General features: G+C 39.1%; 1 protein-coding gene across 3 annotated transcripts in view; it reads right to left on the bottom strand.

Annotated features, from left to right (window-relative positions):
• The window catches only part of LOC114046318 (four and a half LIM domains protein 2), a 68,938-nt gene that overhangs the window by 46,558 nt on the left and 9,877 nt on the right, over nt 1-12,503 (bottom strand). For all 3 annotated transcript variants that reach the window (XM_027866619.1, XM_027866618.1, XM_027866617.1), the window contains exon 2: nt 925-1,104. In XM_027866619.1, the coding sequence (XP_027722420.1) occupies nt 925-1,080 (156 nt within the window). In that variant the 5' untranslated portion in view covers nt 1,081-1,104. The remainder of the gene's footprint in view (nt 1-924; nt 1,105-12,503) is intronic.

Below are 12,503 nucleotides of genomic sequence, written 5' to 3'. Positions count from 1 at the left end.
TCTAAACCTCTGAACCCTTCAAAGTTTACACAATACTACCGTTCAGTTTTGTTTCTTTTACATTTGGCATCTCACTCCTGTGCTATAGCCAAAAAATACATTGCTGTAGTTTGGTTTCATGAGACATAAAAAGGGCCATGTTGCACATTCCTCATCTCATTTCTTCACAAGACTTCCTGTGCATGGGAGTTGGGGGGAGGGAAAGATGGATTATTGCTCACTTGTCATTTAACATTTAACAGCAGAAGGCAATGAGACAATCCTGTTAGAATTGCCTTTCCTAGGGACAACTTGATAAATGAAGCTAACACAAAAGCTGAAAAATATCTGGATTATCTAATTATAGATACCTTTCCCTCTGCCCATAGTTAAATCTGGTATTTATAACTTTAGGGGACACATGATGAAACTCCCCCAAAGTTTTTAGTCTTAAGGAAGAGCAGCAGGATTAAAAGAAGGCATATGAAATCCCATAAATTTAGGTTAGAGCCAGTTTTACTTGGGTTATAACCCTAGAAAGTTCAAATTGGATTATCAGAATTCCCAGCCTGAAGGATTTTAGGGAACAGGGTCAAATTTGTATGTTTCTGCTGCTTACCACCATTATGATCTTGAGCAATTCTCTGGGCCTCAGTTTCCCTAGCTATAAAATGAGGGAGTTAGGCTGGACGATCATTAAAGTCTCTTCAAGCTCCATGATTTCTATGTTTTCTGTGCCACCAACACCAAGGTAGGTGCTGTGGAGAATAGAGAAGAAATCTGAGGTGATCGTGCCCTCTATAATCTTACAGTTTAGCTAGAGAGACAATTCTAACACATGCAGAACATGAAAGCAAACAATATTCCCCGTGATTGGCCCAAGGAACTAATTTGTTCAGTTCAGCCTGACAGAGGCTATCAAGATAAGACATCAGCCTAAGATACCTTGCAGTCACAGCCAATGGGTTTCTTGCACTCCTCACATGTGTTGGAGTACAGGCTCTCAAAGCACTTCACACAGTAGGGATCCTCTTCTCTCAGGATGTATTTCTTTCCAAACAGGGACTCACTGCAGTGGTGGCAATCAAAACGCTCAGTCATTTTGACACCTTTGTTTCCGGCAACCTGTCAAAAGGAAAAAAAATTCCAAGCTCCATTAATGCTTCTTTGTCACTAGGCACATTCAGGAATCAAGCAGAGTGACATTGTTATCAGTTTCAGTCAAGTGATATTCTGTTTCTACTTGGTGAATAATTTCACATTGGCTAGTTTAAGTAACACAAATCTTTTGTTTACTAAATTAGTGCGCAACGGGAAAAAAGCTTTTTTATTTTTCCCTTAGTGGCATGAGTTTTCCCACAAATTCTATTCTAAAATCTATTTTTTTTTCTCAATGCTGTATAAGACCGTATCAATTTGGCAGAAAAGTGAAACTCTAGACCATGGCTCTTTAATCTCTCTTGCTTTTTTTTTTTTGGTGAGGCAATCGGGATTAAGTGAATTGCCCAGGGTCACACAGGTAGTAAATGTCAAGTGTCTGAGGCCGCATTTGAACTCAGGTCTTCCTGACTCCAAGGTCCAAGCTCTAACCACTGCACCATCTAGCTGCCCCCTCTCTTGCTTTTTATATGTGTTTTAAATATGTAATATCATCATAAATCAATTCTTCCTCTTCCCCTTTCCCCTGAAATAGGCAGGAACTTAAAACAATATGTTCATTTCTATTAAAAGATTTTCCATGAGCTTCTTTTCATGATTCACAAGTTTAAATGTTAAGAAACAGCAGCGGTAGGAGGTGGGCCAGAGCATCAGGGGATAGTCAATCTGAGGGAAAATGGGCACAGTATCCTCGACTATGAGGTTGCATTAGGAAATACATAAGCAAAAGAGAAATGACCCAAGTGCTTCATTTATCCCCAACTTAAAAAACCTTAATTCAGCTGCATGGGCATTACTGGAGCAGGATGAAGCAAAAGGGCTCTCTTCAAAAACACAAAGACGATTGTACAATTTCAAAAGCAGTGACCTCAAACAGTAGCACTGACAGGCAACACTGGGCTCATTTCTAAGAGAAGCAAGTATGAGTCTCCGTGCTTTGGCAATAAGACAGTCATGATGAATTTTTCCAGAATGAGCATATACTGTGCCTGACTACTGTGGAGGTGGGGTGACTGGAAGCAGGGGTGGGGAATGTTTTTCACTGTTCCTCATAGACTATTTCATACAGACCTGTTAGGATTTTTCCATAAATTTATGGGTACTAAGTCAAGATTTATGAATAGCTGGACCTAGGAGGGACCTAGGACATTACCTAGTTTGGTGATTTTATTTTAGAGATGAGAAAACTGAGAAAAGGTGAAGTAATTTATGCAAAGTTGCACAACTAGTGAGGAGTAGAGATGTGAATCATAGAATTACAGAATTAGAGCTGGAAGGGACTTGAGAGGCCATCTAACCTGACATATACAGATGAGGAATGGAGGCTCTGTACCTTGCCCAAATTCCCACAAATAATTAAATGGCAGAACCAGTAACTGAATCCAGGTTTCCTGACTCATAATCCAGAACTCCTTCCAATTATTTTATTGCATCATGACCGGTGCTACTTGGCAGGGAAATTTTTTTCCATTGTACTAATAATACTTGATACAATTTACTTTTTTCAGGAGTACATATGCACATGTGTGTTTCTTCTTCTTTTACAAGTTAAGAGGAATGGTTAATTTACTAAAAGCAAAAGGGAAGAAAGATAGGTTGGACGTCGGCACATATGACCAGCTGTATGTTAAGATTCCTTGAATGAACAGCACTTTGTAAATGGAAAATGGTCATGAATAGGTACATTAAAGGAAAATGGTAACATTTCTGTTTATGATTACTGAAAACTTGATTCTGAGTTTGAGGCAAAAAAAATCAGTAAGTATATCAATTTGTGCCATATAGCTGAGTAAAGTTCTAAAGGATACCCAATAATTGACTTTTGTTTCACTTAAAAAGTTATTGAAATGACAAGAAAGACACAATTAAAGTCAAATTGAAAATACCTGCATAGCTTGTGGTGACAGCCTATAGAATGAAAGGACTGACTTGGTGCTATTGTGTGCTTGAAGCTTGAATAGCTATAAGCAAAGAAACTGCCATCTTCTTTTTGTGTATTCATTCTTAATTACTCTTGAATTTATATGATACTGTTCTTTCAAGGAATCTAGACATATAGTTAGACACATAGGATATTGTCCACCCCACTTAATCTTTCTTCTTGGAGTCAAAGAAAACATTGTTTTGGACATTCTTGGGATAGCACAATGTGAACCTTACGCATTTAAGTTGTTCTTCTAAAACCCATCGTGCAAAGATACTTTGTACCTTTGCCATCTTGCCCTGCAGTGGTTATACTGGCAAGAGATTTAATACGTTCCTTTAAGTCAACAGTTATTAGCAAAGTCAACACGAATCAGGTATTTTCTTCTAACAGCTGACAATAGCTTTTCCAATATGAGTTTCTTTCAAGGGAAGACTACAAAATAACTGGAGGTAAGAAGGGATGTGTATCTATACACACACACACACACACACACACACAGATATATGGGATCTTTTGCTTGCTTAAATGAGAGGATGGTGGTTTGTTCAGAAATGGAAGCAGCAAAAGGAGATGAGAAGAGTAGATAGAACTTACACAAATATCCACTGAACCTGAAAAGACAATGATGCTCAAACTACGGTAAGTGAAAAGTGGTAGTAGTAGTTGGTGTATCCAGCAGAAATGCAACCTCCTTGAAGGCAGTAGCTGTGGGTTTCATTTTTGTTTGTTTGTTTGTTTGTTTTTTGCCTTGGTATCACCTGTACCCAAAACATTGCCGTGGATATAGGAGGGTTTAATAAACTTTGGTTGAAATAAATCATGTGACTTCATCTAAGAAGGGAGATGAATATTCTACATCACCAAGATTATTGAATTGAAAAGTCTGCTATTAATATAGGTGTTTAAGCCTTTACATGGTACCTTTTCTATTTTCTTCAGCAAGAGGATTTTTTCTGGCAAACTAGTGATCACAGTACACAATTAACCAAACATTTACTAAGCATGTAGCTATGAACAAGGCAGTGGAAAACATCATCCCAGCTGATATTACATACCGCTCTTTATTTTACAAAGTGCTTCCTATACATTTTCTTAGTTCAGGTACAACACATATCATCATCTCAATTTTTTTTTTTTTTGGTGAGGCAGTTGGAGTTAAGTGACTTGCCCAGAGTCACACAGCTAAGGAAGTATGTGTCTGAGGCTGGATTTGAACTCAAGTCTTCCTGACTCCAGAGCTGGTGCTCTATCTATTGTGCCACCTAGCTGCCCCCCATTATCTTCATTTTGCAGTTGAGGAAACCAAGGTTCAGAGTTGCATAGTTGCACAGTTAAGAATCAGAGTCTTAATTAGATCCCAACCCCCCCCCAACCCAACACTCCTGACTCTGAATCAAGGGTCCTTCTGCTATACCTCACTACTCAGGTATATAGGTATGAACACATGACATACGAGTGTCATACAGCTGAATCTTAATTGGACTTGGAGTCAAAAGATAAGGAGGGAAATCTCAGCTCTATAATTTACCAGCTCTGTGAGCTTCACCTCTGGACCTCAATTTTTTCATTTGCAAAATGGGAAAGTTGTATTAGATGATGCCCAGAATTCCTTCTGGCTCTGAAATCTCAAATTACATGTTCTACACTATCTTGCTAATCTTGTCTTCCTGTCCTAGCTGAAGCAGCTGGGAAACTTGGGAGTGCTGGACCTGGAATCAGGAATATTTAAGTTCAGATCCTCAGACATGCACTATTGTGTGACCCTGGGCAAGTCACTTAACCTCTGTTTGTCTGCCTCAGTTTCCTCAACTATAAAATGGAGATAATAGTAGTACCACACAGGATTGGTGTGATGACCAAATGAGGTATTTGTAAAATTCTTAGCACTCTACCTGGCACATGGTAGGCACTAAATAAATGTCTCCTCCCTTCTAATCCTATATGGAAAGAATTGGGAGAAATTCTAAGAAGATGAAATTTGGGAGAGTTAAACCAAGAAAGACTTTTTTATAGTTATTTTTAACTTCTCACTTAAAACCCCCCCTCCCCACATATCCCATCTGTTGGTTGTTTCATTGGTCCTACCTTTGCAATATCTCTTGTATGCATCCCCTTCTCTCTACTCAAAAAGCTCATCACCTAACACCTAGACTACTACATTAGCCTTCTGGATGGTCTTCCAGATTCATGTCTCTCCATACTCCAAGCCATCCTTCACTCAACCGCCAAAGCGACTTTTCTGAAACACAGGTTTGACCATGTCATAGTCCCCATCGTGCTCCCTTCACCCCATCCCCTGCCTCAATAAACTCCAGTGGCTCTCTATTACCTCCAGGATCAAACATAAAATCCACTCACTTTTCAAGCCCTTTAAAACCTGGCCTTTTCCTATTTTTCCAGTCTTCTTACACCCTACTTTTTAACGTACGTGCACTCTACAAGTCAACAATGCTGGCCTTTTTGTTGTTCGTCTCATAAGCAACTCTATCTCCCAACTCTTGCCTTTCTATGGGCTACACTCACACCTCTATCAGCCATGATAGAAAACAACTGAACAACAAATACGTGAGTGTGTGTGTGTGTGTGTGTGTGTGTGGTCAGGAGAAGGATTTGGTTTATAGAGTATACTAGTAGAGAGGCATACACATAGGGAACATATGTGGTCCAGGCAAATCTCACTTCTGGCCATGCAGGCTTTCAGAGTCCTTTCTAGTCCTTTAGTGGTTTTCTCTTGTCGCTCCCCCTGGGTGCTGTTCCTTCTACTGGATGAGTGCCACAGAGGTGAGAATAATTCCCTCTCAAAGACCGAATTCTTCTTCCATAACTGATTCTCTCTTTTTGAGAATCCTTTCTTTCTTTTGTAATTTATACAATAACTACAGCAAATAGCTTGAGTTTGCTGGCCAAACACATTTATCATTGCTAAAATGGCTTATAAATCAAAGTAAGCATTTAGGGGAAAAACATAAAAACGAATACAGATCAAAGAACCTAGAAGGGAATGATGGAAACAGGAAGTGAATGGTCAGGAAGTAAATGAGAAATAAGTTCCCTCTCCATATATATCCTTTGTGGATGAAGATGGGAAGGAAAATGTTGCAGCTTGGGTTTAATGCATCTCACCAGCTTGTGCTGTTTTACATGCTTGTGCTCATGCTGTCCTTGGCTCATACATGACCTCCATCAGATCATCTTGGCTTCTCAATCTTGATCCTCCACAAAGCGTTTGAGATAACCATCTGTTTTTTGTACTTTGGCAAGATGGCTTCAATGACTTTCCGTTATGCTGCCACCCACTATGGCTTCTCTAAGAAGTTCATTAAGGTTCAAGGAACTGACTCTCTTATTAACGATCAGAGTTCACATTCCTCACGGCTCTCTCCTGCATTAACTATCTTCTTAGAAAGTGTGTCTTGCTTTTTTAATAGGCCTCTGGGAACTCTGACTGATCCCTCTAATTCCATAAAGCTTGACTAAAGAATTTCTTCACGCCACTTAAAGGGGTAACAGAGTAGACAACGTAGACACCTTTCGGCACTTTAAGGCCAGAACACCCTGTTGTCTTTCTTAGCTGACCCTGATATTTTTTTTTAGGCAATTGGGGTTAAGTGACTTGCCCAGGGTCACGCAGCTAGCGTCAAGTGTTTGGTCCGAGGCCGCATTTGAACTCAGGTCCTCCTGACTTCAGGGCTGGTGCTCTATCCACTGCACCACCAAGCTGCCCCTCCACCCTGATATTTTGTAACTGCATCAACAGATCCAGGGGAAATCAGTTGATCAGGGCTATCCTGATCACCTCCCTCATACTCCATATGATTTGAGAAGAAGATGGGTCTATCACACTGTAGGAGGAAATGACAACAAATGGACAGTGTAATTGTTGTCATGTCATTCACAAAATTTTACTTAAGCATAAGAGGAGTGCTTTCATTGCATTCAGTCCTACTACAGAAGATTTATATAAGGACATAGTCAAAAAAAGGTGTAGAAGGGCTGTGATCCACATGGGTGGATGGAGTATCCACAATGATGAACTCATAAATTTAAATACTGAAGTAAAAGTACAAGTGAGATCCATTAGTTTGATATGTCTGTGATAGGACACTGGTCTGTGTGATACCTTGTGTGGTCAGGAGAGTGAACCAGCAGACTCCTGCACAATTTCCCATCAGTTTGGTCTGAAGTCAGGAAGACTCATCTTCCAGAGTTCAAATATGGCCTCACACACTTATTAGTTATGTGACCCTGAGCAAGTCACTTAACCCTGTATGCCTTAGTTTCCTCATCCGTAAAATGAATTGGAGAAGGAAATGGCAAATCACTCCAGTATCTCTGCCAAGAAAATCCCAAATGGGGTCACGAAGAATAGGACGTGACTGAAAACAACTGAACAACAATAAACATGTATGTGTGTGTGTGTGTGTGTATGTGTGTGTATACATTGTCCACTTTGCTCTGTGTCTTCCCTAAGAAGCAACAGTAACTTTAGGCTATCACTGATGAACTACATGTTAAGACATGTATTACTTGCTAAAGTCATTATTCAGTAGCTTTACAATAATATCACCATTATAAATTACTATAATGTGTTCTTTACATTTCACTTAATCCTTACAATGACCATGTGAGATAGGCAGGACATGTACTTTTACATTCATTTAGCAGAGATTTTTATGGGCCTCAGGGAAGTTACAACTTGGCTAAAACCATACATCTGGCTTGGGAAACAGTCAAGGGAGGTTACTCCAGTGACTCCTTGTTGCTTTTGGATAAGATACAGAGACCTTAGATGCATGGCATCCAAAGCCCTTTTTACTACAGCTCCTGCCTATTTTATATTATTCTTTTTCACCAAGTCCGTGTTCTAGCCAAATTGGCTTTATTGCTATTCTCTATATATGTCACTCTCTCTCACCCAAAGTCAGTTGGATGAAATCTAGTTGGTAGTAGACTTAGTAAATTAGAAGAACTCATGTCCTCTGATTCCTACTCCAGTAAACTTTCCCTTGAAGAGGGTTTTCTGTTTTCTTTTTTTTTAAGTGAGGGTTTTCTATTTTAACAGAATTCTATTGAACACACACATTTTCCAGTATTGCGTTAGATAGTCTGCAGACCATCAGGAGACCTAGGAGTTCCTTTCTCTACTTCTAAACAGTTTAAAATTAATTCTTTTCTTTTCAAAGTGATACTAAACAGAAGAGAAATATTTTTCTTATCCCTACCCACACCCCAAATGATCCATGGATTTAAGTTATAAAAACCCTGTCTTATACAGACTTTTGTTTACTTTGAGCTTTGCACTGTATCCACCTCCCCCAACTTCATATTTCCCTTAGACTTAGAAGATAAGACTTAGAACTTGACATATGAGATGAAAGAGAGACAAAACTAGTCTCAGTGAATCTTCCTTTTCACTGCCGTATAATGTACTTAGGAGTAGTTTGCTCTCACTTAAATAGGGCACTCGAGTTTTCATGCCCGTTTTGAAGTGACCCTATGTGGTACCATGGAAGGCCAATCACTTATCATCTTTACTGCCTGTTACTCAGCTCAGAAGAATGTGAAAAGGATTATGCAATGAAGACTTGGAGCTACAAGGAGACAGGTATCGTACAAGCTTGAGGTATGACTGCTGCAATGTTATTTCATTGACTCTGATTCAAGGTACAAATTCCCAGATTGGACAGATTCAATCATGCCATGATGTCATTTCCCAGAACTGTTAGAATACTTCTGAACAACCAGGGTGGGCAGGGCATCCTACTCACCTTCCATCCTGTACTTTAAGACTCTGCATTTGGCTGTTTCTGTTGGGGACTTACCCAATGAAGTTGCTAAACAATAATACAGAGTCCCAGCTACCCATCCAACTCAAAAAATCCAGAAAGTCAGCAAGAAGTGGGTTAAGTGCAGCCCCAGAGCTTGCCCTACATGTAATTCAAACCTCAGGCAACTACCAACCATATGGATCAACACCTTTGGGTATGTGGAGGCTTATTAATTGCTTCTCTTTTCTTTCCCTCTATCTCTCCAAATAAAATGTAAATATATTTGTAGATAAATTTATTTTCATTGGCTGAATGAAATTGGATGAATGAATCCAGTTAGTAGCAGTCAAGACTAGAAGAACTCAGGACCTCTGAGTCCTACTCCATTAAACTGTCCTCTGAACAGGGAATTCGATTGGACACACACATCTTCCAGTATTGGGTTAGATAATCTACAGGCCAACAAGACACTTAAGACCTGTCCTGTTCAAGTTGGAGACTCAAAAATCACGAAAGTATGGGAGAGAAGGAAAAGAAAAGGAAGGGGGGGGTAAGTAAAGAAGAAAGAAAGATTGAGAGTTAAGTAATTAGAAGGGAGAAAAGAGGGAGAGAAGAGCAAGAGATTCAGGGCAAAGAAGAAGAAAGATAAAAACAGGAAATTTATACCTGTAGATTGTGTTTAGAATGGATCCAAGGACCCACTTCAAATGATATTATAGAGGGAGAAGGGCTGTGAAACACTTCCCATTTTCATTCAATGGTGGATTAAAATCTTTTGGTCATCCTTATCAAGTATTTATTAAACACCTACTAAATACTCCAGGCATTACATCAGATGCTGGAAATTCAAAGACAAAAATAAAACAATCCCTGCCTATCTAATTCTATCTATCTAAATCACCAAAACTTTGGGCACCTTTTCTCATGGTTTGTAACATTAAAAAAACCAAATATCAGGTCAGCTAGGTCAGTGCCAGGCCTGGACTAAGGAAGACCTGAATTCAAATCTGGCTTCAGACCCTGGGCAAGTCACTTAACCTGTTTGCTTCAGTTTCATCATCTATAAAACCAAGATAATAATACTTACTTCTTGGGGTTCTTGTGGAGATCAAATGAGATAATAATTGTAAAACACTTAGCATGGTACACACAGCAATATAAATATTAGATATTATCTATTATTTAATAAACAAATATTATTTATGGTTTCATCTTTACAGAGAATTCCCAATAAGGAAACTACCAATTCAGATCAGTCACTTTTTTGCAATTCATAGTCTTACAGAGAATTTCTTTCGAATGTTTGGTACAGTTTGGTATCATATCAAATCATACATTATTTTTCGAAAAAATATTATAATACTTTTAAAGTGGGAAAAGTCCTACAGCAAAAACTCATTTCCAAGTTATATTTTTCAACATTTTCAGTCATATTTTCTATTTAAGCACAAAATAAACCATTATTATTGCTCTATATTTGTTTTAAGAACATAAACAAGGCCTTGTAAAGTATGAAACAAAGAGAAAATTAAAAAAAGACTACTATAGATTGAATGAAGCTGTGAAAAATAAAGTCACAAGATAATCAGTTTAGGCAAGAAAACAGCTTAGATATTATCTAGCCCACTCCCTCAGGCTACAAATGAGGAAACTGAGGCTTAGGAGGTTAAATGACTTGTCTAAAGTCACTCAAGTAGGAAGAATCAGAGATAGAATTTGAACCCAGGGCCAGCCCTTTCCACTGTCAAATGAATTTGAGAAAAGCTGACAATTAAGTGAAATAAAACATCATAATACAGATGTTTGTTATTATTGACCTGCTTTACTCATCACCAAATAATGGTTAGTACGTATTTCAAATTCTATAGAATCATGAGCTAGATGTATATAAGTTCTGCCTATGTTCTCAAACGTGCATTTCAAAAGCAAAAACCCTTTTACAATGTTATGGATAGTTTCTTGTTTTTTGGATCACGTAATCATGAAGAGATTCATAATCTTTTTAATATTAGTGAATAGGGAGAGGGATTAAACCTGTGATTTAATTAAGGGTAGGGCAGCTAGGTGGCACAGTGGATAGAGCGCCAGCCCTGGAGTCAGTAGCACCTGAGTTAAAATCTGGATACTTACTAGCTGTGTGACCTTGGGCAAGTCACTTTACCCTGATTGCCTCGAGGGGGGGGGAAGAAAACTCCAAATGAGGTCACAAAGAGTCAGACATGACTGAAAATGACAGAACAACAACAGAAGGGAACTAACAGGGAGGAACCTTGGCACTTTCTCTTCACTGACGGTCTGAGAGACTGATAATCTGGGTGCTCCTATAGCACCCAGAGGTTAAATGAATTGTCTAGGGTCACACAGTCTGTATGTACATGTCAGAGGCAGACCTTGAATACAGGTCTTTCTGGCTCTGAGGCTGGCTCACATATTTAACATGATGTGTGCTATAAGGAGGAATTATTGCTTGAATACAGTACTGTTTGATATAAATACATAAAACTTACCTGTAATCTCCTCCAACTGGAAATGAGTGACAGAGAGCAAGAGCTGTGTGATGGTGGTATGATGCACAGGGTACAGCATTAGAAATGAAAGGTTTAAACTCCACTGGGGCAAATAGGTGGTGCAGTGAATACAGCACCAGGCCCGGAGTAGGGAAGATCAGAGTTCAAATCCAGCCTCCTATATATACTAGCTGTGTGACCCTGGGCAAGTCACTTAATCTCCATTTGCCTCAGTTTCCTCACTTGTAAAATGGGGATAATTATAACACTTACCTCTCAGGGTTGTGAGGATCAAATGAGAGAATAACTGTAAAGCACTTAGCACAGTGTCTGGCACATATAAATGGTAGCTATTATTATTGAGGGCACCTAAGCATGAACCTTGTATGCCTCCTGGGTAATTTATCTCTGCTCTCATTTCTAATGAAGTTCTGGCCAATGCTAGTGGGGCCTTGGGTTTCCTAAAATGAGGCTGCCTCATCCTGATTGGGTGAAGTGAATCCTATCTGATATTTTCATGGGTTCTCTATGGATTTTGGGCCCTGATCTATAAACTTAGCCATAGGTTTCCTGCCTAACACCTGGATATGATATTTTTCTCTGATTAGAATCTCTAACTGAGACACATTCAGGTCATTGGTGTCTTACTGGCTCTTAGCTTGTGGTTGGATAGAACATGGAAAGAGTGTCAGAAGACTTGGGTTCAAATACTGGTTTTGCGATCTGGATCACTAATTTACAGTTGGAAGGTCATGTAGGTAGCACGAGTCATTGGGCCTCAGTTTCTTCATATACAAAATGAGGGAGTTAGACTAAATGACTTTCACCTCTAAATCTATTATTTTGTGAATGTCATGATCAGGTATTTATGATGGCGTTTTCTGAGCAGGATTTCTCAACTATCTATAATTTGCTAGACCCCTGACAGATTAGCACTAATCAGATTTGTTTCCTATTAAATTTGGGCTACCTTGCACCAGAATCCTACTACGTAACTTTCAATACTCACTATATGACCAGGAGCCCAGTGGAGATCAGGCAAGCATGAGATTTAGGGTAAGTTTGTTCTTGTTTGGTTGGTTAGTCATGTCTGACTCTTTGTGACCCCATTTGGAGTTTTCTTAGCAAAGATACTGGAGTGATTTGCCATTTCCTTCTCCATTA

Source organism: Vombatus ursinus, unplaced genomic scaffold (assembly GCF_900497805.2).
Source record: "Vombatus ursinus unplaced genomic scaffold, bare-nosed wombat genome assembly UNPS02014781.1, whole genome shotgun sequence".
Classification (NCBI taxonomy): domain Eukaryota; kingdom Metazoa; phylum Chordata; class Mammalia; order Diprotodontia; family Vombatidae; genus Vombatus; species Vombatus ursinus.
The sequence above is the reverse complement of the archived record's forward strand: the minus strand, read 5'-3'. Positions and strand labels throughout refer to the sequence as shown.